Source organism: Ursus maritimus, unplaced genomic scaffold (assembly GCF_017311325.1).
Source record: "Ursus maritimus isolate PB19 unplaced genomic scaffold, ASM1731132v1 scaffold_29, whole genome shotgun sequence".
Taxonomy (NCBI): Eukaryota; Metazoa; Chordata; class Mammalia; order Carnivora; family Ursidae; genus Ursus; species Ursus maritimus.
The window spans coordinates 5162039-5188170 of NW_024425452.1; the positions used below are offsets into that span (position 1 = coordinate 5162039).

Here is a 26132-nt window from a genome sequence, read left to right on the forward strand (position 1 = left end):
GTATTTTTAACAACCATTAAAACCACAGGAACAACTCTCCATCCCAGCCTCTAATCTAGAAGGAATTCTAAAAATGAGAGCAACGCAGGGGAAATGGTTGGATGCCAACGCCCTGGAAATTCAGCCCCTACACCTGAAGTCCTGCTAGGGTCCCCCAGGATGGGGCGCTAGTACCTCCAGAACGGCTGACTCCTGGATTTGAAGACATGTATGTCCACCTCTGGGCCGCTCTCAGTTGCATATCCAATAGCCACTCCTTCCCTCTTTCTTGCTAATCAGACCTCGTTAATCTGGGTGGAGAAATGCTCAGTCCCAGGTGCCTCTCTTTTAAGCGGGGATGGGCTCTGGGACACAGTCTGGCCATGAGGTGAGAGCAGGAGGTTGCTGGAAGCCGTGGGCAGGCTTTCGCCCTCCCTCATAGAAAGTTCTCTGTCCGTGCAGCCAAATACATCCCTCCTTAGTACAGCATCGTTTATTTACCTTTTCAGATCCACAGTGGTGACATTGAACACAACGCCTTTCAGCCAGAGGATCATAAAGAGACGCTGAGAGAAGGGACAGTTGCCAATGCTTTCCCCATCGATTCCAGCCTAGAAGGAAGAGAAGCGGTGTCCTACATCAGCATTTGCATATTGTCAAGAAGGAACACATGCCCAACGGAGGACTGACTAAAGTCACGACCCAGACTAACTTCAAAGGCACTTGCCCTGTCTTTTTGTCGTCTTCCTTATGTCTATGCAGGGCAATGCCTGGCACACGGTATGCACTCCATACACAGGTGCTGGACTGAATTTGAGTTCCCAGCATGGCGATTACGTAGTCATAACTTTCCGAAACCATAGGACCCTCGAATCTCGGGGTAAAGGGAGACCATCGCCATCACACAGTCTAACATAAATGATGCCGGACCACCAACTTCCTTACCCCCAAGTAATCCTTTAGTTTATGCTTAAATATCTCCAGGCACCAGTAATTTACATGTCTTGAAGCAGTCCATTCTGAGGGTAGTTCTAACAATTAGAAATGCTTTTCTTTGGCTATGCCTAGCCAAACTATGTTCCTCTCTAGTTACTCTATTCTACCCTTTGGTCCTTGCTCCATGATGTATCATGAGTACGAATACCTCAGACTTCGACAACATCTCTCTATATCTAGACGGCGGACTCAAGATTTTAATCAGTAGCCCCCTTAATTCTGACAGGTACTTGACCTCAGTGTCAATAAGCCATCATTTGTTAAACTATCCTTTGACTCGATAAATGCAAATTCACTCTCAATTATGTACAAGGCACTAGAGAAAATTACACAGGGGATTCCAAAATGCATTTAGTCAAGAAGCTTGTGGCCTTCTGTGGGGGTGGCTGGCGGGTAAGGCAGGAACGCGTATATGACAATAACAGATAGCCTTATTGAGTGCTTGCATACTTCTCACTAGATTTCCCTTTCTCAGGACCAGTCTCAGAATAGCATGGCTTTTTGTGTTTGTTCTTGTGTGTGTGTGTGTGTGTGTGTGTGTTTTAATTATCTGAAAGGCAAGTCTGGCTTTACTTCTAAGTGGGCTGCAGAGACATGAATTTTATAAGGAACTCATTTTCAACACATGAATGAACCAACAAAAGGGTTGGGAAAACCGGATTCTGTGTACCTATCTATTTCACGGAGTGGCGGTGGGCCCTCGAGATGCTACTGTTAGAGGGAGAATCCACATTCAGCCTAGTTTGCTGGTGGCTCCCCTGGAAACTGGGGCCCCATCAGGTGGTGGAGTAAATTCCTCCAGCGGACAGGAGGGCCAGAGGGGTGAAGGCCCCGGGCTTCTTGGCAAAGCTGCGAACAACCCAAACGACATCCTGGAATGGAAGCTTTACCATTTTTTTTTTTAAAGAAGGAGGAAAATGCACTCCCAAAACCAGCACGGTATTTTCCCCTTGAGGTTTGCTCTGCCTGCGGCATTTGGATGGGGCGGGCCGATGGCTGCTTTCATACGGAGAGCCTAATCGTGCTTATTTCTACCTTGCAAATTGCTCCCAGCAGAGGCTCAGGTTTATCACGGAAAACTGAGGTTCGGCGGGTGTTGGTTGTAGGTAATTGCTTATGAAATTACGTTATTTTATCCTCTCTCTTAGCTACGCCAAAAGCCCCATCCTTATTCAGGTCTCGCTTTGCCTCGGTGCTGGAAACAGACCCACCTCCTGAGTAGCTGAGCAACCCTGGGCCTGGTTATACAAAATCTGAAAGGTGGGAGGCCGCATGTGGGCGCACACCTACCCACAGAGAGCCAAAGTTACCGATAAAGCCGCACCTGCACAGGCGACGAATAATAATAGCTTGGTGCTCGCTGAGTTTATGATGTCAGCTCCCTAAGACCTTTCCAAGAAGCACTCGCTCCAAGACCCTGGTTCCTGGTCCTTTAAGACATCCTGACAAAGGAACCGGCTCCCAGGGTCCATTAAAAGTGACAAGGAAAGAATAAAAAAAAACAGAACAAAAGCCACAGCCACATACTGTCACGGAGTTTTAATTCTGGTGGGGTGGCGGGGGGCAATGATAAGGGAATTGAAGGAGGAACTAGTAAAATATTGGAATTCATATTAGCTGGACAGAAAATTCATATAATAGGGGCGCCTGGGTGGCTCAGTCGTTAAGCGTCCGCCTTCGGCTCAGGGCGTGATCCCGGCGTTATGGGATCGAGCCCCACATCAGGCTCCTCTGCTGGAAGCCTGCTTCTTCCTCTCCCACTCCCCCTGCTTGTGTTCCCTCTCTCGCTGGCTGTCTCTATCTCTGTCAAATGAATAATCAAATCTTCGGAAAAAAAGAAAAAGAAAATTCATATAATAATAACAATTAATGTCTACATTGTCAGGCACTGTTCAAAATGCTTCACATATATTAACTCATTTACACCTCTCGAGAAGCCTATGTAGTGAGATATTATCACCCTGTTGCAAGATGCAGAAACCGAGGCACAGAGAGAGGAGATAAGTGGCCTAAGGGTCCCTGGATTGAACCCAGGTGACAAATCTTTGGAAAAAAAGAAAAAGAAAATTCATATAATAGTAACAATGTCTACATTGTCAGGCACTGTTCAAAATGCTTCACATACATTAACTCATTTATTCCTCTCGAGAAGCCTATGTAGTGAGATATTATCACCCTGTTGCAAGATGCAGAAACCGAGGCACAGAGAGAGGAGATAAGTGGCCTAAGGGTCCCTGGATTGAACCCAGGTGATCTGACTCCCGATGGAGTGCTCCTGCTGCCACAGCTGGAGTCTGACCTAAAGGCCCACACAGGCAACCTGGTGGCCCCGGGTGGCAGAACCGAAGGTGACAGTGCTGGGACTGTAGGCACACATCCCGCCCTTCCGTCCTGTGCAGCCAGCTGTGCGAGAGGTGCAGAGGATGCTGGCTTTCACGGCTCCCCACACGTTCCCTGTTGCCGTAAACCATGCTAGGCCCAGGAAACTATGCTCTGTCGCAAATTATGACGCTACCCAGTAAAAACAAACATTGCCCAAGGACCCGTAGAAATAACATGTAAAGATTCTCAGCTTCCTCTTTCTTTTTCCTTCTTTTTCCCCCCCTCTTTTCTCTTTTCTTTCCCCTCTTTTCCCTTTTCTTCTCCTTTCTTGTGGTAGGAACATGTCACATGAGACCGCCCCCCAAAGACATCCTGAGTGGACAATACGTTACTGTTGACTACAGGCAGGGCGTGGGGCCCCAGAGCCCTGGAGCTGATTCACCTGGTTTACTTGAAATGTTATTCCCACTGAAGAGCAGCTCCTCGCTCCCCCACCCCCCCAGCCCCGGCCACCACTGTTCCACTCTTCGATTCTGTGAGGCTGACAAGGTGAGTGACCTCATATGAATGAAATCGTGCACGGTCCTCCTGTGATTGACAGAACTCATCTAGCATCATGTCCTCGAGGGTCTTCCATGGCGGGCATCTTCAGGATTTCCTTCCATGTTAAGGCTGAGGAGTACTCCACTGTGCGTAGACACCACAGTGAGTCCCCTTCTCCATTCATCTGTCCGTGGACACTGTGGCTTCTCCCACCTCTTGGCTGTTGCAAACAGAGCTGCACTGAAGGGGAAAGTGCCAATATCTCTTCAAGATCCTGATTTCAGTTATTTGGGGTAAATACCCAGAAGTGAGATTGCTGGATCACAGGGTAGGTTCTGTCTTTAGGTTTTCGTGGAAGCTCCATACTGTTCTCCACAGCAGCTACTCTGATTGCGTTCCCACCAACAGGGCACACAGGTCCCGACTTCTCCGCACCCCCAGCAATGCTTTGACATGGGGTTTTTGATGACGGCCATCCTGGCAGGTGTGAGGTGACATCTCGTTGTAGTTTTTTTTTTTTTTAAGATTTTATTTTTATTTATTTGACAGAGACAGCCAGCGAGAGAGGGAACACAAGCAGGGGGAGTGGGAGAGGAAGAAGCAGGCTCATAGCAGAGGAGCCTGATGCGGGGCTCGATCCCAGAACTCTGGGATCACGCCCTGAGCGGAAGGCAGACGCTTAACGACTGCACTACCCAGGTGCCCCTCGTTGTGGTTTTGATCTGCACTTCCCTGATGAGTGACACTGAGATTCTTTCATATACCTGTTGGCTACTTACGTCTCCTTTGGAGAAATGTCTATTCAAGTCCTTAGCCCATTTTTTAATGAGGTATTCGTTTTGTTGGGTTTTTTTACTGTTGAGTTGTTCAGCTTCTTTCTTTTCTCCTTCACAACTCACCAGTTATGTGGCCCAGAGAAGCCCTTAGTTAAACTCATGGGTCAAATGAAGGGAGCTTGTGGCAACCCCTCAGAACACCAACAGAGAATGGCCAGGTGAGGCTCAACGGGACCTCAGGCCCTGAAAAGTGTGAGGGAAAATGTGAGGGATGGAGAAGAGGCTGTGGACAATGAGGGCTGAGGGTAGGCACACAAGCAGTGTTCCAGGTTAAATAATGCCTCCCACACACATGAATTCATGTCTTTCCAGAACCCGTAAGTGTGACCTTATTTGGGTCTCTGCAGATGTAATCAAGTTAAGATGAGGTCATATTGGATTAGGGTAGGCCCTAAATATGACTGATGTCCTCATAAGAAGAGAACAATTTGGACACAGACCTGCAAGAGAGAAGCTCGTGTGAAGACAGAGGTAGAAATTGGAGTCCTGTATCTACAAGGCAAGGAACACCAAGGATCGCCAGAAACACCAGAAACTAGAAGAGATGAGGAAGAGAAGCCTTCCCTAGAGCCTCTGGAGAGAGCATGGCCTTGCTGACACCTTAGTGTCCAAATTCTCGCTTCCAGAATAAACTTCTGTGTGTGTGAAAAACCACCCAAGTTTATGGTGATTTGGTATGACAGCCCTCGGAAACAAACACAAGCCAGGAAGTGTCAGAAGGAGCACAGTATACAGTTGATTGGCAGACTTCCCAAGTTCACAGTTCTGCTTTGCCACGGGCCTTAACGCCCATGGACAAAATTGCCAGCCAACTGTGACCCCAAAGTACTTCCCCTTTCCTAGATATAGTAAATGTTCTCACTAGAACTTGTACTCTACCGTATTGTATGCTATAGACATAATAAAGCTTATATAATATATAATATTGCATATGATAGTAATAGCATACTAGAATTATATAGGTTGTATGAATATACATTACATGATAGTCGTATCGTATGCTATGAGATATTGCCTTTCATGTAGTCTCTCCCTCTAAATGGTGAGCTTGGTTACCCCCCACACACACACACACACGGGCCATGTGTTACGTACTTTGCCCTCAGCAGCACCAAGCACAGGGGCCTGAATCTTAGTTGGTACCCGTTGCTGTTTGAGCGGATGCGTGGTGAGGGGAGAATGATATCGCTCCCTATCTATGGCTTGAGTATCTCAAAACCATGACGTTGGCACTCTGAAGAGTGTCCCGGGGAAGAAGTTTGGGTTGTATAACACACGATAGCTGCAGTTCATGGGTCTCGACCCATCTCTGCCTCCGATTCACTGTGTGACCTTGAGAAATGAAGTTACCTATCTCTCTTGGCCTCCACCACTGCGCTTATAAATTCCTATAATTTTGTGAATTCAAGAGACTAATGGCGATTTATTTAAGACAGCAATCCTCAAATATTTTGGTCTCAGAATTCTATGTACTTTTTTAAAGATCGTTGAGAATCCCAAAGAGCTTTTTGTATTTACTGTATTATAAATGAAAGCTAACAAATATTTTAAATCTTTATTTACGTATTCATTTAAATATAACAATAGCGATGATAAACATATTGTATGTTAACAAAAATAATACTCTAATATAAAGGAAGTATATTCTTTAAAAAAATTGAGTGAGAAGAGTGGCATTGTTTTGTATTTTTGCGAAATCTTTAATGTCTGACTTAATAAAAGCTGCCTTCTTTCTGCATTCAATCTTTTGCTTTTTGGTTGAAGTATAAAAAGAAAATCTGGCCTCACTCAGATACGTAGTTGGAAAAGGGAGGAGTAATTTAATAGCTTTTTCAGATAATCGTGGGCATTTTTCTTTAATACCATACCGAAACTCAAGTGGTAGTTTCTTAAAACCTAGTTGGTAGGTGGAATTTGAAACCCTATCAGCCAAGTTCTTCTGTTCCACTAAAACCCATTCATCTATCTCACACTATGAATGGATCATCCACCCAGGAAGGATTTTTTAACATCACAAATTCGTCATTTGGAAAACAGCATTTCACTGAGTTATGCTGATCTCCCAAATGCTGATACATGTCTACAATGTCAAAATATTTCATTCAGTAATATCACCACTAAGCTCATCAGAGAAGTCAAAGAGACGCTGTCAAGTGCATGGGGGCAGGTATCTGTTTCCCAATATTCTAATTTTCTCTTGAAAGCTTGTATTTGATCATAGACAATAAATACTGTCCGTTGTTAGCTTTGAGATGACAAGCTCATTTCATGGATTTTCCAGAAAATGCCCGGCAAATACCAAGCCTGAAAAGCCATAGTTTGTCTGCCACTTGCTATTTCAAGTAAAAACCCCGCTCCGTGAGAGAAGCGGCTGGCTCGGATCACCACTCAAGCCAGCAAGAGCTCTTCCTCCGACCACCGACCACCGCTGCACTTCGGAATGCAGCCCAGCAGCTTTACATGCATTTCGCATTTCATCAGCCAGAATGTTTAAAAGACATGTACCCAAGGGTTGAGATTTTATTCCATTATATACTTTTTACTGTTTCATCAAGGACATTCATCAGCGAGACTGGCTTCTTTTTTTTTCTGCACGCACGCGACTCCTGGTCCTGTTTGTACCACTGCCTGGATTTGTGCTAAAACACCAGAAGCCTTACTCATGAAATTTCAACCCCACGAAGAAATTATATTCTTTCGAAAATAGTTGTGACCTCCCAGAATCCCAGAAAGGGTCTTGGAGACCCCAAGAGGTCATGAACGACATTTGAGAACTGCTGGTTTAAGACACTCCACGAAAGGACCAGGTACATAGAGCTTTGCCTCCAGACAAGAAGAAGCTGATTCATTGTCCAAATGTCATTTGGGGGGACCAAGGTCTGGAAGAGGAAAAAATTTTTCAGAGAGGAACCAAGAAGGAATAGCGGGAAATGGTCAGATGACAGATATGTGTCATTTATCAATGTCCCTCAGCTCCGAACGCATGCTGTAGGAAACGTTCTGTGAGAACAGGGGGGGAAACTCCTTTCAGCATTTCTACAGTGAGCAAGGGTGTCTTTCTCAGGAGAGAGCACTAGAAGGAGCCTGCAGGAGGAAGAAGCTCTTCTGCTGTCTCTGGTGTGGGTGGAGGGTCAGCCCTGTGGGTGTGAAGACATCCAGCAGAGACTGCCCCAGCCACAGCCCAGAAGGTGATCCCTCTGGCACCTTGCAGCCAGAGGCTGGTGATAACCATTCTGTAGCCCTCTTGACACGCAGCCAAAGCCCCCATGTAGCCTGCACACAGCATGTCTCTGATCGGGATGTCACATATGTGATGCTTACTTTGCAAGCTTCATGGGGCCTGAAGGCCTTCAGCTCCCGCTAACACCTGGTTCCCACGTATGGATATGACACCATTGGTGACCGCCTGTGCCCCACCTGAGCTCTGGACAGTAGCCTATGGCTTGCCCAAACAACACCAGACCAGCTCGGGCCTGGCCAAACCAGTGAGCTTCTCTGTTTTTTTGCTGGGGGGGCCATAACTTCTCCAATGAGAGTTGAACCCCTTCATTAGCCACTCTCCTACAGCTCCAGAATTCTCATATATGTTATGGTTACTCTTCTATCGTGGTTAATACTTTATGTTAAACTTCCCTTGTTTCACTGTGTGGTTTCTCTCTCTGGATTGGGCCCAGAGTACTACAGATGTTTAAATGTCTGATATTTCAAAATGCAAGATCTTTAGGCTTTTTATTTGATTCATTTATTTTTTTTAAGATTTTATTCATTTATTTGACAGACAGACAGACAGACACACACACACGCACACACACACAGAAGCAGGCTCCCTGCTGAGCAAGGAGCGCAATGTGGGACTCAATCCCAGGACCCTGAGATCATGATCTGAGCCGAAGGCACACACTTAACCAACTGAGCCACCCAGGTGTCCCTGTTTGATTCATTGAACAACCTAGCAAGGATAAGTTCTAGGTGAAGTACTAGAAGACAGAAATTCCAATTCTAATTCTCTCTAGAAAGTTCATTTATGACACATTCAACTTTTTGTTGCTTTGGCCTATCCCCAAAGTTTTTATTCCCAAAGACTCAAGTGATTAGGCAATTTTTTTTAGAGTTTAGAAATAAAAATTCTGTAATAATGGAGCTAGGACTGAACTCAGGGGAAGATATGGTCTAGCTGTTTCATTTTACTGGTCAGAAAACAAGCCCAGAAAAGTTAAACAACTTGTTTATGGCTGCACAGCCTGGTCCCATGACAGAATCAGGGGTAGAATTGCTGATTTCTGATTTGTAGCTTTCTGCCATGCTAGGCTGCTTGTTATCTTCTGGGAAAGAGGGAAGGTGACAAAGGCCATGAAGAGAACTTTCTCTGGATATAAAATGACTCATCTATAGAGCACGAAACTGATTCCCATTACACGAAAAAGAATTTTTCTTTATAATGACAATATTTGGATGGAGCTGCCCATTTTCTCCTTGTGAGTATTCCATATTATGACTATTTTTTAAATACTAAACGGTCTGTAACAATTTGGTTGGTAAGCCTTCTGTTAGCAGGGATAGGACTTGGTGGTTTGTCTAGGTGGCTCAGTCAGTTAAGCGTCTGCCTTCGGTTTAGGTCATGATCCCAGGGTGCTGGGATCAAGCCCCGCATTAGGCTCCTGGCTCAGCGGGGAGTCTGCTTCCTCCTCTCTCTCTACCTCTCCCCCGACTCATGCCCTCTCATTCACTCTCTCTCTCTAATAAATTTAAAAAAAAAAAAGAACCAATAGGATGTGTGTGTGGGGAGGGGGGTATGTGGATAGATAGAGAGAGATAATTATTTTAAGGGATTGGCTCACATGACTGTAGAGGCTTGGCAAGTCCATAACCTGATGGCATAGGTCATCAGGTTGGAGACCCAGGGAAAAGCTGCAGGTCAAGTCCAAAGGCAGTCTGCTGGTAGAATTCCCTCTTCCTCACAGGGAAGTCAGTCTTTCTAGTATGGCATTCAACAAATTGAATGAGGCCCACACACATTACAGAAGGTAATCTGCTTTACTCAACTAACTTAAATGTTAGTCTCATCCAGGGGCGCCTGGGTGGCTCAGTCATTGAGCGTCTGCCTTCGGCTCAGGGCGTGATCCCGGCGTTCTGGGATCGAGCCCCTCATCAGGCTCCCGGTTCTGCAGGGAGCCTGCTTCTTCCTCTCCCACTCCCCCTGCTTGTGTTCCCTCTCTCGCTGGCTGTCTCTCTCTGTCAAATAAATAATTTTTTTAAAAAAATCTTTAAAAAAAATAAATAAATGTTAGTCTCATCCAAAAAAATACCTGTAGCACAGAACTATCTAGAACAATGTTTGACTAAATATCTGAGCACCGCAGCCCAGCCAAGTTGACACAAAAAATTAAACATCATGCTAGGTAAACGTAAAAGTGTTAGCTGAGACAGGTAACCCACCAATGCAGTGTCTGTCATCAACACCTTAGCTCACGAGATGGTTTTATAAACAGCTCCGTATAGTTATGTAAACATCCCCTCCCAAAGGCACCTGTGGGTGCCATGCCCAGAAGGCTGCTCTGTTCAGTGTCTGACTAAGAGAGCAGGGTCCAGGGGTGACTCCGACCCTGAGGAGTTACTGCTCTGGACTGATAGTGGCTTGGGGCCCAAGGACACCTGCAGTTTGCTGTGTTGCATAATATATATGGCTGTGCTTGAGGCCTCTGGGGAGCGTCCTTCAGCCTCCCCTGCGCTTTATGTCAATCCACACCGAGTCTGTATTCTCCTCCTGTTCCTCCACACACTCTCAGGAAGAGCTGCCCTTTCCCGCCCCACACCAATGCCTCTTCTCCCAGCCCTTCTTTCCACTCCTACATGGCTTATTTCTCTTCTTGCGTACCCACACTGTTTGAATAAATGAATGGGTCTCTTTTAAACCTCTTGCCAGGAACACTTCTATTTCACGCCCTCTTTTAAAACGATTCTCTTTCAATCACTTTCTGGGCCTAAGCAATTCTTCTCTTTTTTTTTCCTTTCTTTGTAACTCACTCCTACTTGACTTTTCTCTTGTAGTGAGAACTTTCGATTATCCTTTCTTCTTAAAACTCGGGTTTCTGCAGCCTCCCTGTCCCTGGGTGCCTCCTCTCTGCTGGGCTGGTTTCACGGGCCCATCATCTATGTGGATCCACAAGGCCCGGGGGCTCAGAAGGGCCCACACTTGGCTTAATGCTCTGCTGTTGCTGTTGGCCCCACATTTGACCCTCATGTTCTCTGGCCGACAGCCTCCTCTTTCTGACCTTTGCCCCCTCAGCGAGCCGCTCTCCCCCTCCGTGCTTGATACCCTCAGGAGCACTCCTCTACTCCCAAGAACGTGATTCTCCTCCCTAAGTCAGCAGTAATGCTGGCTCTTAGATCGAGAACATGCTATTCAGGCCCTGAGCTTAAAACAGGAGAAGAAGGAAAAGGAAAGAGGAAGAAAGAAGAAAAGAGAACATGTGGAAACGCTACAGGACTTGCTTGTCTCCATGTTTCCCGGGGAGTTCCGTCTCCCAGGCGCTCTTATTCCCTTCTACATCATTCTAGACTTTGCCTCATTTCAATCGAATAGTTTGCCAGTTCTTACACACCTGCGATTTCCTTATTAGTAAAAGTCAGAGAGTTTTCTTTGTCATTAATATTTTTAACTCCAAACAATCTCCCTTTCTAATAAGATAGTTAGGAAGTCTTCCATTAGCCTGAGTGCGTCTTGGTGATTTGTTTTATTTATATATGTATGTATTTTATTTTATGAAACCCCAGGAACGCAAGAGACATTCAAGAAATAGAAGTCTGACGGTCCTGGTACCATCCTTCACGTTCCTCCACGGTGCTTCGGGAGGCAGGGTGACTCTCCTCTCACCCACCTGCGCCAAGCCCCGGGAGGCCCCAACACCCAAACCTCTTAGGCTCTTCCTGATCGGCTGGCCCCAAGTATAATATTTAACAACTAAATCCCATTGCACTAGAGACAGGCTTGTGTCCTTGACTTCCCAGAGCCCTGCAGTACCGTATAAAGGGCACGGTGCAGAGTCAGGCAGACGTGGGTTCAGATTCCAGCCCTGAAGTCGAGCTGCTGTAGGTGGCAGGTTTTATCTCCCAAAGTGGCTCCAGGACCATTTCCAGGTCCATACACGCTCCAGAGGCGGAGTCCATAGCTGCCTTCCTCTTGAAATCGGCTGGGCCTTTATGGCTGCGTAGGTGAGCAGTAGAATGTCGAAGGTGTGACTTCTGAGACCAGGTCATAACAAGTGATAGAGACTGGGCCCGCACGCTCTGTCTTCCTCTGGGATACCTGTCATGAGGACCTCACAGCACGGCAAGAGGCTTTGTGCGGTGCTTCAGCCGACGGTTCTAGCTGAGTGCTCGGCGGACAGGTGGCATCACCCACCAGACACGGGAATGAGTGCAAGTTCGGACGATGCCGGCCCCCGCCTTCGAGCTGCCCCAAATGACGCCTAGTGAAGTCAGATGAGTCATCCCCACGAAGCCCTGGCCAAACTGCAGTTTCAATGTCTTCGTCATTGAAAGCCACCACGTTCGTTACCCAGCAGGTAACACACACACACACGCTTAACCTCACGTTCTTTACCTGCGAATTGGGGGCAGAAATATTTACCTCACGGGGCTGATCTACAACTGAATGGTAGTAGGTATGAAACCCAAGACGTTCACTTTATAAACTTACAGCTGTAGTCCTTATGACCGTTGAAGACAAACATCTCTGAAGAGACGCCTCGCTAAAGAGTCAGCAGGCCTCTCTTTGACGGCACAAAAATGCCACGATACCTTGTGTGCGAAGCAATCCATTCGGTAGAGAAAGCAAACACAGGGGGAACGACGGTCGCTGCCTGCTGCCTAGAAAAGTGTCCCTAAATGAGGGCAGTGTCACACTGACCACGGGGGAGACAGGGAAAGGTATGCGTGTTGGGTGAGCTGTGGGTACAATCAGAGGCGTAAGCATGTCTGCTCTCTATAAGGTCATGGAGTTTCTGTGCCGAGCTACGTTCTTCAAGCACTGTTTTCAAGTGGTTCAGTTGCCAAAGACAAGAACTCAAGGAAGGTAGATGGAGGAAGGTGAGGGTCAGGTTGTGGCAGGTTCCTGCTGATCTTCTACTGAAGCCCAGTGGAAGCCTGTGTGTCTTCTCATTATCCGGGAACCTCTGCTACAAATATTTATGGGATCATCATGCTGTTCTTTTGGACTTGACCATGGCTCTCAGTGCTTGAATGAGGAAGGCTAAAAGCTGGAATTCTCCCACATCAGAAATATACCAGGCCTGGGGCGCCTGGGTAGCACAGCGGTTGGGCGTCTGCCTTCGGCTCAGGGCGTGATCCCGGCGTTCTGGGATCGAGCCCCACATCAGGCTCCTCCGCGGTGAGCCTGCTTCTTCCTCTCCCACTCCCCCTGCTTGTGTTCCCTCTATCGCTGGCTGTCTCTCTCTCTGTCAAATAAATAAATAAAATCTTTAAAAAAAAGAAAAGCAAAGAAATATACCAGGCCTAGGAAACCAAAGAGCAACACACATGTACAGCCTCAAATAAACAGAACTCCTTCCCACATGGGTCTCACTTAAGCCTGCCCCAGAGAATACCAATCCTAATGGAGGAAACATGTTTTCCACTTAAGTAAGCCACTGTCAAAAGTGGTGCTTTCCTTCCCTGAACTCTTTTTTCTTTTTATTCGAGATCCTAGAGAAACTAGTTCCAGCTTTTGCCCGTGAATCCATTTCCCCTCCATTCACGGAATGAAGCTGCAACTCCTATGATCTTCGTATCAGACACGGGTATCTTGACATTGAGCTCTGCTTCTGCCACAAATGCTGGCGTTTGGGATCCTGTGATAGCAGAGATCCCTTGATTACTACCCGTCCCGCCTTCCCCTTTCTTTGTCTGAATGTGCAGTTTGGAACACAGCCTCGTAACGCCACCAGCTGGTCTGGAAAGACTTTGGAGAAATCATGAAATCTGCCATCCTGCCTCTCAGTTGGGCTCAGTCACTCTCATCTACCCCAAACTCCCAAATAGGATAGATGAAAAGCTTATGCCACTAACATCAAATCTGAGTCATGAGATTTATTACATAAGTTCACTTCAATCTGGAACCCTCGGGAAAATTTTTTTTCAAAATTAAGATTTTATAATATGTCGGCAAAGTGGGTTTATAGAACTTGAGAAGTCTAATACTCATCTAAAAATGCCATGCCCAGGGCCTGCTCTCAGATATTCTGATTTAATTAATCTGGGGTAGGATTCAGACCTCTTTTTTTTTCCCCCTCAAAATTTTCAAATGGTGTCCAACGTTCGACCCGGCCTGGCCACCTCCGACCGAGAGGTGCTCACGGTTAGGGATATAAAATAGAATCACCTAAGGGATGTATTAAGCAAGAAAACTGACAAAAGAGGTCCCCAGGCCCACCCCAAACACACAGAATCAGAGTCTCGGGGAAATCTCAGGTGCACTCCTTACTTGTTTTGTTCCCTACTTCCTGGTACTCCTGTCCTGGAGACGCCTTCAGATCACAGCCTGCCTTCTCCCATCCCACTTCTATCAGTGCCCCCCGCCATGAGTCCTTGCATAGGCTCTGAAAGAACGGCACCATTTCGAGCTGTTCCAGGAATGGACAGCATATTCTGGATGGAAGATGTCTGGAGAAGTCAAGTCAATGTAGCCACAATGCCAGGAGCCTCACTTGCCAACTCATGTCCGTGGTTGCACTTCCACATAAGATTGCTCATGACCTCTGCAGGTGGGTCCTCCCTGAGGGTGACAGACAGCACTGGGACCAGGCCCAAGCTCTGTCACATGGTCCTACACGCTCAACCATATTTTCTCTTCCCAGGCCCTGTCCTCTAGCCAGCAATGGCTAGACATTCCGCCTCTTCTACAGGAGGGACCCCATCAAGTCCTAGTTCAGCTTTCCTGGCTGTGTGGAGCTCTAGGAGGCTTTAGCCCCATCCTGAACCATATGCGGTCACCTTGTGCAAGGTGGGTCCACGCAGCCGGACAAGCATCTTCGCTGATCGCCTGCTCAGTGCAGAGCCTGTGGGTTCGCAGACAAATGAGAACCAGTCCCTCTCCTTGAAAAGCTGGCCCACACAGAGGCACCAAAAGACAAGGAGATGATGTCCAGGTCCTAAGTGAGGTGGAGTAATGACAGAGCATGGGTAGAGTGGGGACACGAAGAGCTCAGGGAAGGTCTTCGGGGTAGACTCATGATATGAGTCTAAAGGCAAGAGGATTCATTCAAGCATAACGGTGGGTGAGGACATGGGAGCAGAAGTGACTACAGAGGCACAGGTCTGGAGGCTTGATTACACAGTGTGGGGTGTGTAGGGCACCGTAAGCAGGTAGTCTTGTCCTTCGTGCTGTATCAGGGAAAACCACCAGGGCTTCCTTTCTTCCTCCAGTCTAGGATTGAGCTGGCTCAATCACAGGCAAGGCTACAAAGCAGTCAAGAAGCCTGTCCTCTGGGAGTCCCTATGTCCCCTGGGTCTGCTTTTCCTGCCTTCACTGGTCCCTGACCCCTTTGGCCCCCCTTGGCCAACATGGCGTCTTCCCCACTTCCATTTCTCAAAGCCAACTCTGAAAGCATTCGAATTTAGGGATGAATTCTGCTTAATTGTTTGGCATTGATTGTGGACCAGGTATAAGCAGAAGGGATAGAGCTTTAGTGGTAGGGTTTCAGGCATCTGCCGGGGGACTAAGGAACGGGGAGAGAAGGAAGAATGGTCACAGTAGCCTCCCAACTTCCAACAGGAGTCTGGAAACCAGACACATGGGCTTTTCCATATTAAATCCTATGTGAGGTCCAGTCAATTCTTAACCTCTGCAACTTACAAGGGTTCTATAATGGGTGCCCGGTCCAAAGGAAGCACTTCTTGTCACAGGGCTGCTTTAATTTCCATTTAAAATACTCTATTTAAAATTACTTCAAGGCTAGTGGGGAAAGGCAAGACTTAAAAACAAAACACATTCCTTTTTAATTAATCTGGGGGTGGGAGACTACAGGAATGTTTAACTTTGCCTTTGATACGAGTGCTATGAATGTGGACTAGTAGCTTGCGGCAAGCCCCTAGCCAGAGTGTATGGAGGATGTCTGGGCGAACTGAGTTCCCTGGGTAGCCCTTTAATCAAAAGAGGGGAGTGTAATAGAAAGCAGAGGATTAGAAGTCCTGTGTTCCAGACCTACTTCGGGCTCAAATAACTGTGTGATCTTGTGTAAGTAATTTCCCCCCCTTCCCTGAGCCTTAGTTTTATTATTTATAAAGTGTATAAATTAAAAAAGATGATCTTGAAAGACACTCTAAAATAGGGCCAAAATGTGGCTCGGAAAAAGCACATATCAGTGAATCTTCTCCCTGCAGCTCAGAATTCTACTGGCTGAATAGAGATCCTGTGAGCCAGCACGACCCCCAGATCCCAGAACCACGCTGGCTCCTGACTCGGGCTCCGTGAACGTTCGCTGAGGGGACGGAGCTTGCGGGCTGGCCCTCCACCCTGAAAGGCAGGCAGGTTTCACTCTGGGGCCGCAGCCTTTACAGGCTCCTTCAAGGGTTTGCCTTCCCAGGATTTTCCTTTAACACCTTTCCAGAGTGTTCTCAGCAAGATAGCTCAGAAAGCCATTGCAGACGCTTTCCTGTTGGAAGGCTGCCCCACCCTCAATCCAACCCAGATCCCTCAAGCCACGTCCAACACCTTCGTTTCTCAGATGAGGCCGACCGAGGTCTAGAAAGCGCGCGTGACTTGTCACCTGTGGGGTGGAGTTAGCAGGAGAGTGGAGACTGTTGAAATCTCAGTCAAAATCATCAGCGTAAGTACTTCAGACATAATCACAGGAGCTGGGAGCACTGAATCCTGCCAAAAATCCATCTCTAGAGGGGGTTCCTGCTAGCCCTGGCTTACCTGTCATTTGACTCTCTTAAAAGAGTAAAATACTGAAGTTGGAGGAGGGAAAATTCTGATTATTGTAGGATACAGAATCTAGCTAAGGTTTATTCCACTTTAATGTGCGGGATTCACTCAGGGTAAAGACAAGAAGCCAGACTCCTGACGAAGGGCCTGAGCCCGCAGGGGGAGTGTAGGGGAGAAGCTGTATGGCTAAACCCCACTTCCACACGCTGCTTCTCCCTCAGGGGATGACTAGAAGGATCCAGAGAGATCACACTGGTGTCATGGGAGCCCAGAGCCTGGCGGAGAGCAAGCCTTCAACACATCAGTTGACTTCGCTGTGACTCTGCCCTCTGGGCCTGTCCCTCCTTCCTCCCGCACACCGCCCCCCACCACTACACTAAAAGACACAGTCTGGAAAAAGTCTTCCGTGCCACCGAGCAATACAGAAAGGTTCCCATCAGGGGCGCCTGGGTGGCACAGCGGTTAAGCGTCTGCCTTCGGCTCAGGGCATGATCCCGGCGTTATGGGATCGAGCCCCACATCAGGCTCCTCCGCTATGAGCCTGCTTCTTCCTCTCCCACTCCCCCTGCTTGTGTTCCCTCTCTCGCTGGCTGTCTCTATCTCTGTCAAATAAATAAATAAAATCTTTAATTAAAAAAAAAAAAAGAAAAGAAAGGTTCCCATCAGCCGGTGCCTCCTATCCACAAGACCACCCAGCGAATTCCTTTCCAGATCCTACAGAATGTCCCGTGAAGACTGGAGTCCTGGATGATTGTTATCTTCCGCTTTTTCAAAACAACCTCACGGCTACAGACACAGAAGCTGAGCCAGGTTTGGTGTCAAGGAGACCCCATTTCATCTTCTCTGCCTTGAAAAAGAAATCACTCTGAGCTCGCTCCTGGCTGAGTCGTACCTACCTACGTTCAGGCTCAGCCTGAGCTCTAATTGAAAAGAAGTCTGTCTTTTGTAATCCCCGAAGCCCAGAGGGGAAATGAAAAGCTTTTCCAAATGGCAGACCAAGGCAGGAAATGTTCTATTTATTGTACTCCCATAAAAAAAATAAATAAATTCACCCCAGTAATTATACCACACATAACAGTCCAGGCCATCACCCAGGAAGCCCCAACCTGAGAGATGAAGTCTTGTGTTTCCATGCAGAGAGGGAATTTTTCCAAGACCTACAATATTTTCTTTCACAAGTTCTACCGTTACAAAAGACAGATCGCCCACCCTGCTTTCTGTCTGGCCAGCGGCAGTTGGGAGACGTGTGTGCTGGCCCCGGATGTCCTGCAAGATAAATGTGTCCTGGAGCAAGTGACCGCCTCAGTGTGGCCTTCTGCCTCCTCGCCTGCGAAGTGAAGGGATGACTGCATAATGTCCAGCTCTGCTTTGGCTCACTCACTCAGCAATCTTACTTGGGCTCAAAAAAAGTTGGAAATGGCCCTTGCTTATGAAGAACGGTCATATAAATTCTCCATTTCATGCCTCGGAGGAAAAACTGAAATTGGCCTTTATAAGGATACAAAACTCCCCCCGAATGATTCCAAAACAAGTGAGGTGCAAGAATTTTTCTCCCCCCCTGGGTCCTTTCTGCCAGTCTCAGAATTTAGCATGAGGCTCTTGGATTACTGAAATTCACAAGCACCAAAAAACCCTGTTTTTGCTCCCGCATTCTATTACTGGGATCCACAGAAAGGACCCCTCAAAATCAGCCACTTGGTATATCACGTGATATGAAAGTGTGTTTCCAGCTCTAACAGAAATTGCCCCATCCATAGACTTGGAGTAGAAACTTACGTAACGTAAGATGATGCCAACAGTCACCAAAGCATATCATTTGTATCTCCGTTAGTTTGAAGTCACCAAATAAAGTAGCTGCATGTGGTTGTTAAAAATCGCACTGTGGGGGCGCCTGGGTGGCTCAGCCGGTTAAGCATCTGCCTTTGGCTCTGGTCATGATCTCAGGGTCCTGGGATTGAGCCCCACATCGGGCTCTCTGCTCAGCAGGGAGACTGCTTCTCCCTTTCCCTCTACCTGCTGCTCCTTCTGCTTGTGCTCTTGTACATAAAATCTTTAAAAAAAAAATCCTACTATGGTCCTGACCTCTAGACCAACCCTCAACCATGCCTACCATTTTAAGCTCAATGAGCCAGTCACAATAGCTTCACTTGCGAGCTCTACGTAAGGAAGAAATCCCACTATGGTTGGACTATGTTTAGAATGGGTGATGCCAAGCATTGGCCTTCAAAAATAGCAGATGGATTTCCGAATTCTATCAAATGTTTAGGAGGAGTCCCCTTCAAATTATCTTTTGATGGAGGCTCAGGAACGGCAAAGGCGATTCAACTTGCATTTCATCTCTCAAGTATTGAAGAGGATGCCAGAAGCATAATGTAGACAATTCTGAGGCCTCAACTAAGATCGGTGGGATGGAATATCAGCATCGTTTGGGGATCACATGTCTTATCTATAATGCCAACCTTAGATGGGACTCTGCAGACACTTGTCCACAGAGAGCAGAAGACCGCAGAAGAGGCAGAAGCAAGAGGACACAGCTAAAATGAGCAGCTTAATTTCCTCCTGTGTTCTCCCAAATAGCTCTTATCAGATCTTTTTTTAATGGGATTCTTTCTACTAAGTCATAAAACAGACCCTGTCCTATTGTTCTCTTCTGGGTCTTGTGATAAGTTCAGGGCCAGACATATTCATTCTAATTGTTCAAAATGTAGTTTGCATGCAAATACCACCACCTCAGGGAAAGACCTTGGGGTTGAAGAGAAACGAGGCCTTCGAAACAAATTTGAGCATCTGGGACTTCGGTCTGCAGTACATAACTAACTGTAAGCGAGGCGTTTCTTCTCTCAATCCTGTCTCCCATGGAGGGGGGACAGTGGAGGAGAGAGAGATGCTTGCGTTGGCCTCAAAGCTCTGTCCCTCATCTGTAACTGGGAATGACAACAGCTGCCCAGGTGCTTCCCAAATTCTCGGTGAGGCTCAAATGGGGGTAACGCACGTGTCCGCGCGCTGGAAGGCTGTGGCCCAACAGGAGCACCGCCAGCCCACGTCCCTTCTTTCTTTGCCAGTAGATTGACATCAGAGCTAGCACACCACGTCTTAGGAAACGAACATAAACCCATTCCTCAACCAAGTCCCATCAAGAGTGCTTTCCCACTCCAGGGCGCCTGGGTGGCTCAGTTCGTTGAGCGTCTGACTCTCGGTTTCTGCTCAGGTCATGACCGCAGGGTCGTAAGACTGAGCCCAGCGTGGGGCTCCATGCTCGGTGCGGAGTTGGCCTGAGATTCTCTCTCTCCTCCTGCCCCTCCCCCTAATAAATAAATCTTAAAAAATAAAATAAAATAAGAGAGTTTCATCTCACGACATCGGCCAAAGCAACCTTTTTCATGACACATCTCCAAAGGCAAGAGAAACAAAAGATAAAATGAACTTGTGGGACTTCATCAAGATAAAAAGCTTCTGCACAGCCAAGGAAACAGTCAAAAGAACTAAGAGGCAGCCCACGGAATGGGAGAATATATTTGCAAATGACACTACAGATAAAGGACTGGTATCCAAGATCTACAAAGAACTTCTCAAACTCAATACGTGAGAAACAAATAATCAAATCATAAAATGGGCAGAAGATATGAACAGACACTTTTCCAATGATGACATACAAATGGCTAACAAACACATGAAAAAATGTTCAAAATCATTAGCCATCAGGGAAATTCAAATCAAAACCACACTAAGATACCACCTTATGCCAGTTAGAATGCAAAAATTGACAAGGCAGGAAACAACAATTGCTGGAGAGGATGTGGAGAAAGGGGATCCCTCCTACATTGTTGGTGGGAATGCAAGTTGGTACAGCCACTCTGGAAAACAGTGTGGAGTTCCCTTAAAAAGTTAAAAATTGAGCTACCCTATGACCCAGCCATTGCACTACTGGGTATTTACCCCAAAGAGACAGACGTAGTGAAGAGAAGGGCCATATGCACCCCAATGTTCATAGCAGCATTGTCCACAACAGCTAAAGGACCGAGATGCCCTTCAACAGATGACTGGATTAAGAAGTTGTGGTCCATATATACAATGGAATATTACCAGTTCTCAACATTTGCTGCAACATGGATGGCACTGGAGGAGATAATGCTAAGTGAAATAAGTCAAGCAGAGAAAGACAATTATCATATGATTTCTCTCATCTATGGAACATAAGAACTAGGAAGGTCGGTAGGGGAAGAAAGGGATAAAGAAAGGGGGGTAATCAGAAGGGGGAATGAAGCATGAGAGACTGTGGACTCTGAGAAACAAACTGAGGGCTTCAGAGGGGAGGGGGTGGGGGAATGGGATAGACTGGTGATGGGTAGTAAGGAGGGCACATATTGCATGGTGCACTGGGTGTTATACGCAACTAATGAATCATCAAACTTTACATCGGAAACCAGGGATGTACTATATGGTGACTAACATAATATGATAAAAAAAAAAACATTAAAATTAAAAAAAAAAAAAGAGTGTTTTATCTCTCCCTGAGAATTCCCAGCAGTGGCCCTAAGGGAAACAACTTTTCTTGATAGGAGCAAATTCTAGGTTGTCTGTAGCCTTGCTACTCAATGTAGGTCCACAGCCCAGCAATGTCAGCATTCCTTGGGAATGTAGATTCTTGGTAGAAATAGAGATTCTCAGGCCCTACCCCAGACCTACTGAATCACGGTCTGCATTTTTAACAAGATCTCTAGGTGATTTGCCCCTATTGGTATTTGAGAAGGCTGGTATTCAGCACCTTTGGAAGACAAGGGCCTCATAGGGCAACAAGGCGAACATGTTAGGTCAGTGATAACCAGGTTTTCTTTTTTATTTTAAAAAGTACATCCTTGCACATCTGGATTTCACATTGCTCCTATTTAGAAAAAAAAAAAAATCTCTACTCCTGCACACAGTAATCTGGCCCTCCCATGTTCTCAAAATGTCAGTGAATCTCAGCCAAATTTCCATACCTCGTGCAGAGGAGGGGCCTGCTTGCAAATAACAATGGCAGCCTGGTGCTGAAAGTGAACACCGAGGCTGAAACCGGAGCCGGGGTTACATTATTTATTGAAATTCCATGATGTGGCTTGTCCGTGAGGAGCCCACAGAGCCTAGAAGCATCGAACGGAGTCACCCTGTGCAGTCCCCATCCTGAAGGGGCCTGAAGTCACCTGCCTCTACCTGTGGAACCGGTCAGCTGTTGGACCCTCGCCTGAGAGGTTAAGTTACTGAAACTGACATGTTGTGGTCAATGAATGGAGCTTTCTGAAGGCTCCACACTGCGCGCTTCCAGCGCCCATCATGGTACAATGCACTGGCTTGGCTGGCTACAGGCCTGCAAGCCCCAGTGCATAGAAAACTTGCATAGAAAGTTGCAAAAATACGGAGGCCTGGGTGGTGCCATCGGTTAAAACTTCCGGCTCTTCGTTTTGGCTCAGGTCTGATCTATGGGTGATGCGATCGAGGCTTGCATTGGGCTCTGGCTTAGTGCAGAGTTTGCTTGAGTTTCTCTCTCTCCCTCTGTCCCTTCCCACCCCCCTGCTCTCTTTCTATCTTAAGTAAATTAATCTTTAAAAAAAAAAGTTGCAAAAATATAAGAAAGCCAGTATGTTGCGGCTAACTCTTAAAAAAAATAAAAATAAACAGAAACATTATCTGCCTCACGGCTTCTGCCTATATAATGCAGAGAAAAGGTTTCTTTGCCAACCAACATGCCAACATACATAAAGTCAGCTAAACTCTATAAATAAGGTGTCCTTTCATAATCACTAATATTTGATACTCAAAAGCAGAATACTGTAAACATATGTCCACCAATAGCCAACTGGTTGATTACAGAACCCTGGGGCCAGATTATGGAATAGTATACAGCTATTTTAAAAGAATGAGTCGTTGGATTCTTATGTATTATTCTGGAGGGAGTGGGTGATCCCTTTTCTATTTAAAAACACTACAATGTATCCTTCATTGGATCGAATCCAGTGGTTTTCAGTATTAATAATCACTCCAGACTCTGTTGAAATGGGGGATGGACATCGTAATGGCTCAGACCTATGTGTTTTCCTAAAATAACCAGAACAGGTAACAGGCAGCTAGTCAGGAAAATAACAACAATAACAAAGGGGTATTGTTGAACATTCTCTCTAGGGGTGGGTCTCATGTGTGCTGTGGGCCTGCAAGGTGCTTATTGTTTTTGCCGTTTTTGCCTGATTTTCACTGCTGAATGGCAGTGTAGTTCGAACAAAACTGCCCACATATCAAAAGAGGAAATCACTTCCTTTTAGGGCTTTGTCTTTTGCAAAGAAGCCCTGTTGAAGCTCTATGAGGACCTATAATAAATTTTTGTGATAAATATTTATTTTAAATAAATGGATTGGGTAATTGCTTTCATTCTACCCTGGAATAAGAGAGATCACAGCAACTTCTCCAGTCTTCATTTTTGGCTCCATGGTCTTTTGGATTTTGCCTCCCTCTTTGCTAGGACAGTACATCAGGCTTCTTACAGTAAACGATATAACCTCATTTTTATCAAATGCCTCTGCAGGCTTTAGTGACAGGCATATTGCAGTTACAATGACTGCATGCAAATAGTTATGAATCAAAATAGGGAAAGATGATTTTCTTGTTGCCCTCCCAGTAAACTCCTCCAGATCTCTAGTCCAGCCAACTTCCCTCTGTCGTATGTAAAATTAAAAATAATAAACAGATATGCTAGAACACCCTCAACTATTTCTTTGGCCTTTTGGAGCCCATCCTGACCACCCTCCAACAACCTTTCACCGGTAACAGAATAAACTTCAACCTCCTCGGGCTGCCCTCAAAGCTCCCACCCTCTCTTTCCAGCTTTATCAACAGTTCCCTGTCAGGACCCCTTCCTCGCCCTCCCCACGCCCCCGAGGCAACGGCCAGCCCACCACATCTGTTGAAGCTCCGTTTGCTGCACTTATCCTTTGCGCCCTTCGTCTCTTCTGGAATGCCTTTTCCCTACATCTCTGTTTTCCAATGCCAACTCAGATCCCACCCTCCCTGGCAAGCATTTTCCACCCACTCCTATTAGAATTATCATGCAGATAGTTCCCGTCATCATTCTCTACGCCAATATCAGGCATCAACAATGCGCTAAGCGCTATTCTAGGGGCAAGGGACACCCACTGAGTCTCCACTCAACATTTTCCCTGTAGCTTGCTCGGTGCTCATGCTTGCCTCTGGAAGACGCAGAGCATGAGAGGCAAAATACAGGAGCAGGTAAGCCCCTGGGCTTTGGGATCTTACCAGGCTGTCGCACTTACTAGCTTTGTAATCCTGGGCAAGTTTCCTGGCCTTGCTGTGCTCATCTGTAAAGTGGGGACGCAGTGTGGTACATACCTCCTCTAGTTGTGGTGAGGCTTTAATAAGATAGTGCCTGTAAAGTACTTAAGGGTGCAAACTGACAGCTCAGTTAACAGTCCTTATATTATGATCTTACGTCTGGGCTGCTGTTTCCACCCCCTGGTGCCTTCTTTCCTCTCTATGCTTTCCACGTTCAGGAATGCCATGTCGGGCCTCCTCGTCACGGTGTGATAAAATCCTCCCTTCTGACTGGGAATTGGTTAATAAGGAGTGGTTCCTGAGAAGTCACTGGAATGTTTCAAATAAAAACATAAATGGGAGTTCTTCGACATTTCAAATATGTTCATGGAAGTCTGTGGGAATTCTAGGACATATTCATTCAACAGTATCTATGGAAAACGTCTACAACGGTGGTTCTCAAACTTTAGCATGCCTCGGAGCCATCTGGAAGACTTGTTCAAACATGGCAGGTCTACATGGAGCCCAAGAACTTGTATTTCTAACAAGTTTGTAGGTGATGATTCTGGTCTAGCAGCCACACTTTAAGAACCTCTGTACCGGGTGCCTGGGATAGAGGAGAATTATGACAGGGGTGTGGGTCGGCCTTCCCAAAGAGCCTAGCACTGGGGTCTGAAGAAAGCACACAGCAGAGTGGGATGAACCTTGGGTCTGGTTAGACCACCCAAATTCTAGCCCTGGTTCCATCCTTCGCTGGAATATGACCTTGGATGAGTCATTCACTTCCTCTGAGCCTTGGTCTCCTTATTCATAAAATTAGGATAGAACCTTCCCTTCATACCTCACAGTGCTGTATGGACCAGGGACAAAGGTAAAGTATTATATGTACTGACTGGAAACCAAACTTGAGAGTCAGGGGAAGGGACACACCCTCCCTTTCTCCAGTCCAAAGTGACCCTTTGAATGGAAGGGAGACCTTCTGAACAAATTGCTTTCTTTCCCAGCTCACTGAGGTATTATTTATTATCCTAAAGACCCAAGTACCTAAATAAATTCCTCAAAACCTGAAAGCAGCTTTGAATCCAGCGCGTGTCTCTGGAAAGCTACATGAGGGAGGTTCAGATAAGGGCTACCGGCACTCTACCTACCCTCTGACCTTTTGCTTTGTCTTGAATCAGGCTGGGCTGCCACCAGTGAAACACTCCTACCGCTGAAGATTAGCATCTGTGAGAATCACCTCACGGAATTAGTTTTTAGTGTCCTGGCCTCAGCATTCACCAACGATCACTAGAATAAATCATCATACAAAGTTTTCTACTGCATTTGCTATTAAAAAAAAAAAGTTGAAGACATTGTTCCTTATATTTCTCTGTGTCCCTTATACGCTCCGCACAAAGCACCATGTGAGAAATGATCTTAGAATCCAGTGACGCATGTGAAAGGATTACGTAACCTTAAGAGGAAATGTTAGTCAGGGACACCCAGGTGGCTCAGTCAGTTAAGCATCTGACTTCAGCTCAGGTCTTGATCCCAGGGTCCCGGGATCGAGCCCCATGTCGGGCTCCACGCTCAGAGGGCAGTCTGCTTCTCCCTCTCCCTCTGCCCTTCCCTGGCTTGTGCTCGCTCCCTCTCTCTCTCTCTCATATTAAAAAAAGAGTAAATGCTAGTGATAACTTGTTATGAATAGAACACACTGCAAAATGCATAGGCTATATGATCCCAATATTACAAAACAGACAAAAGACTGGAAAGAAAGATACCAAAATGCTACCAGAAGTTATCTTTGGGAGGTGGATCATGGGAGCAATCCTTAGACTCATCTGTGCCCAATTTTCTACAAAGAGCATGAATTACTTTTATAAATAGAAAACAAATAACATTATTTTTCAAAGCAATTCAGTGGTGGGGAATTTTATTTCCTCTCCAAAATTAGATGGCTTCTTCCACTCTCACAAAGAGTATTCTAGAACTAACTGTGTTTTCTCTTTCTCCCCTGGCCTTCCAAGAATCTCAAAATCCTATCTGAGGCACACTCGCAATTGCTTGTTGACTCTCATCACGGGTTCAGAGTCCTTACTTTCATTTTGTATTTTATCGCAATTCCTATCACGTGCTTTTACTTCTTATACAAGTAGAAACTCCGTGTGCTAAGTAATTTCTGAAATTTCTACACACTCTGACCTTTTTAGAAACTTGTTAGGAGCCCACAGGTAAGTTAAACATTTAATGTGACA

At 46.3% G+C, this 26132-nt stretch overlaps 1 protein-coding gene across 2 annotated transcripts in view; it reads right to left on the reverse strand.

Annotated features, from left to right (window-relative positions):
• The window catches only part of CLIC5 (chloride intracellular channel 5), a 102613-nt gene that overhangs the window by 46288 nt on the left and 30193 nt on the right, over window positions 1–26132 (reverse strand). For both annotated transcript variants that reach the window (XM_008691844.2, XM_008691845.2), the window contains exon 2: window positions 481–590. In XM_008691844.2, the coding sequence (XP_008690066.1) occupies window positions 481–590 (110 nt within the window). The remainder of the gene's footprint in view (window positions 1–480; window positions 591–26132) is intronic.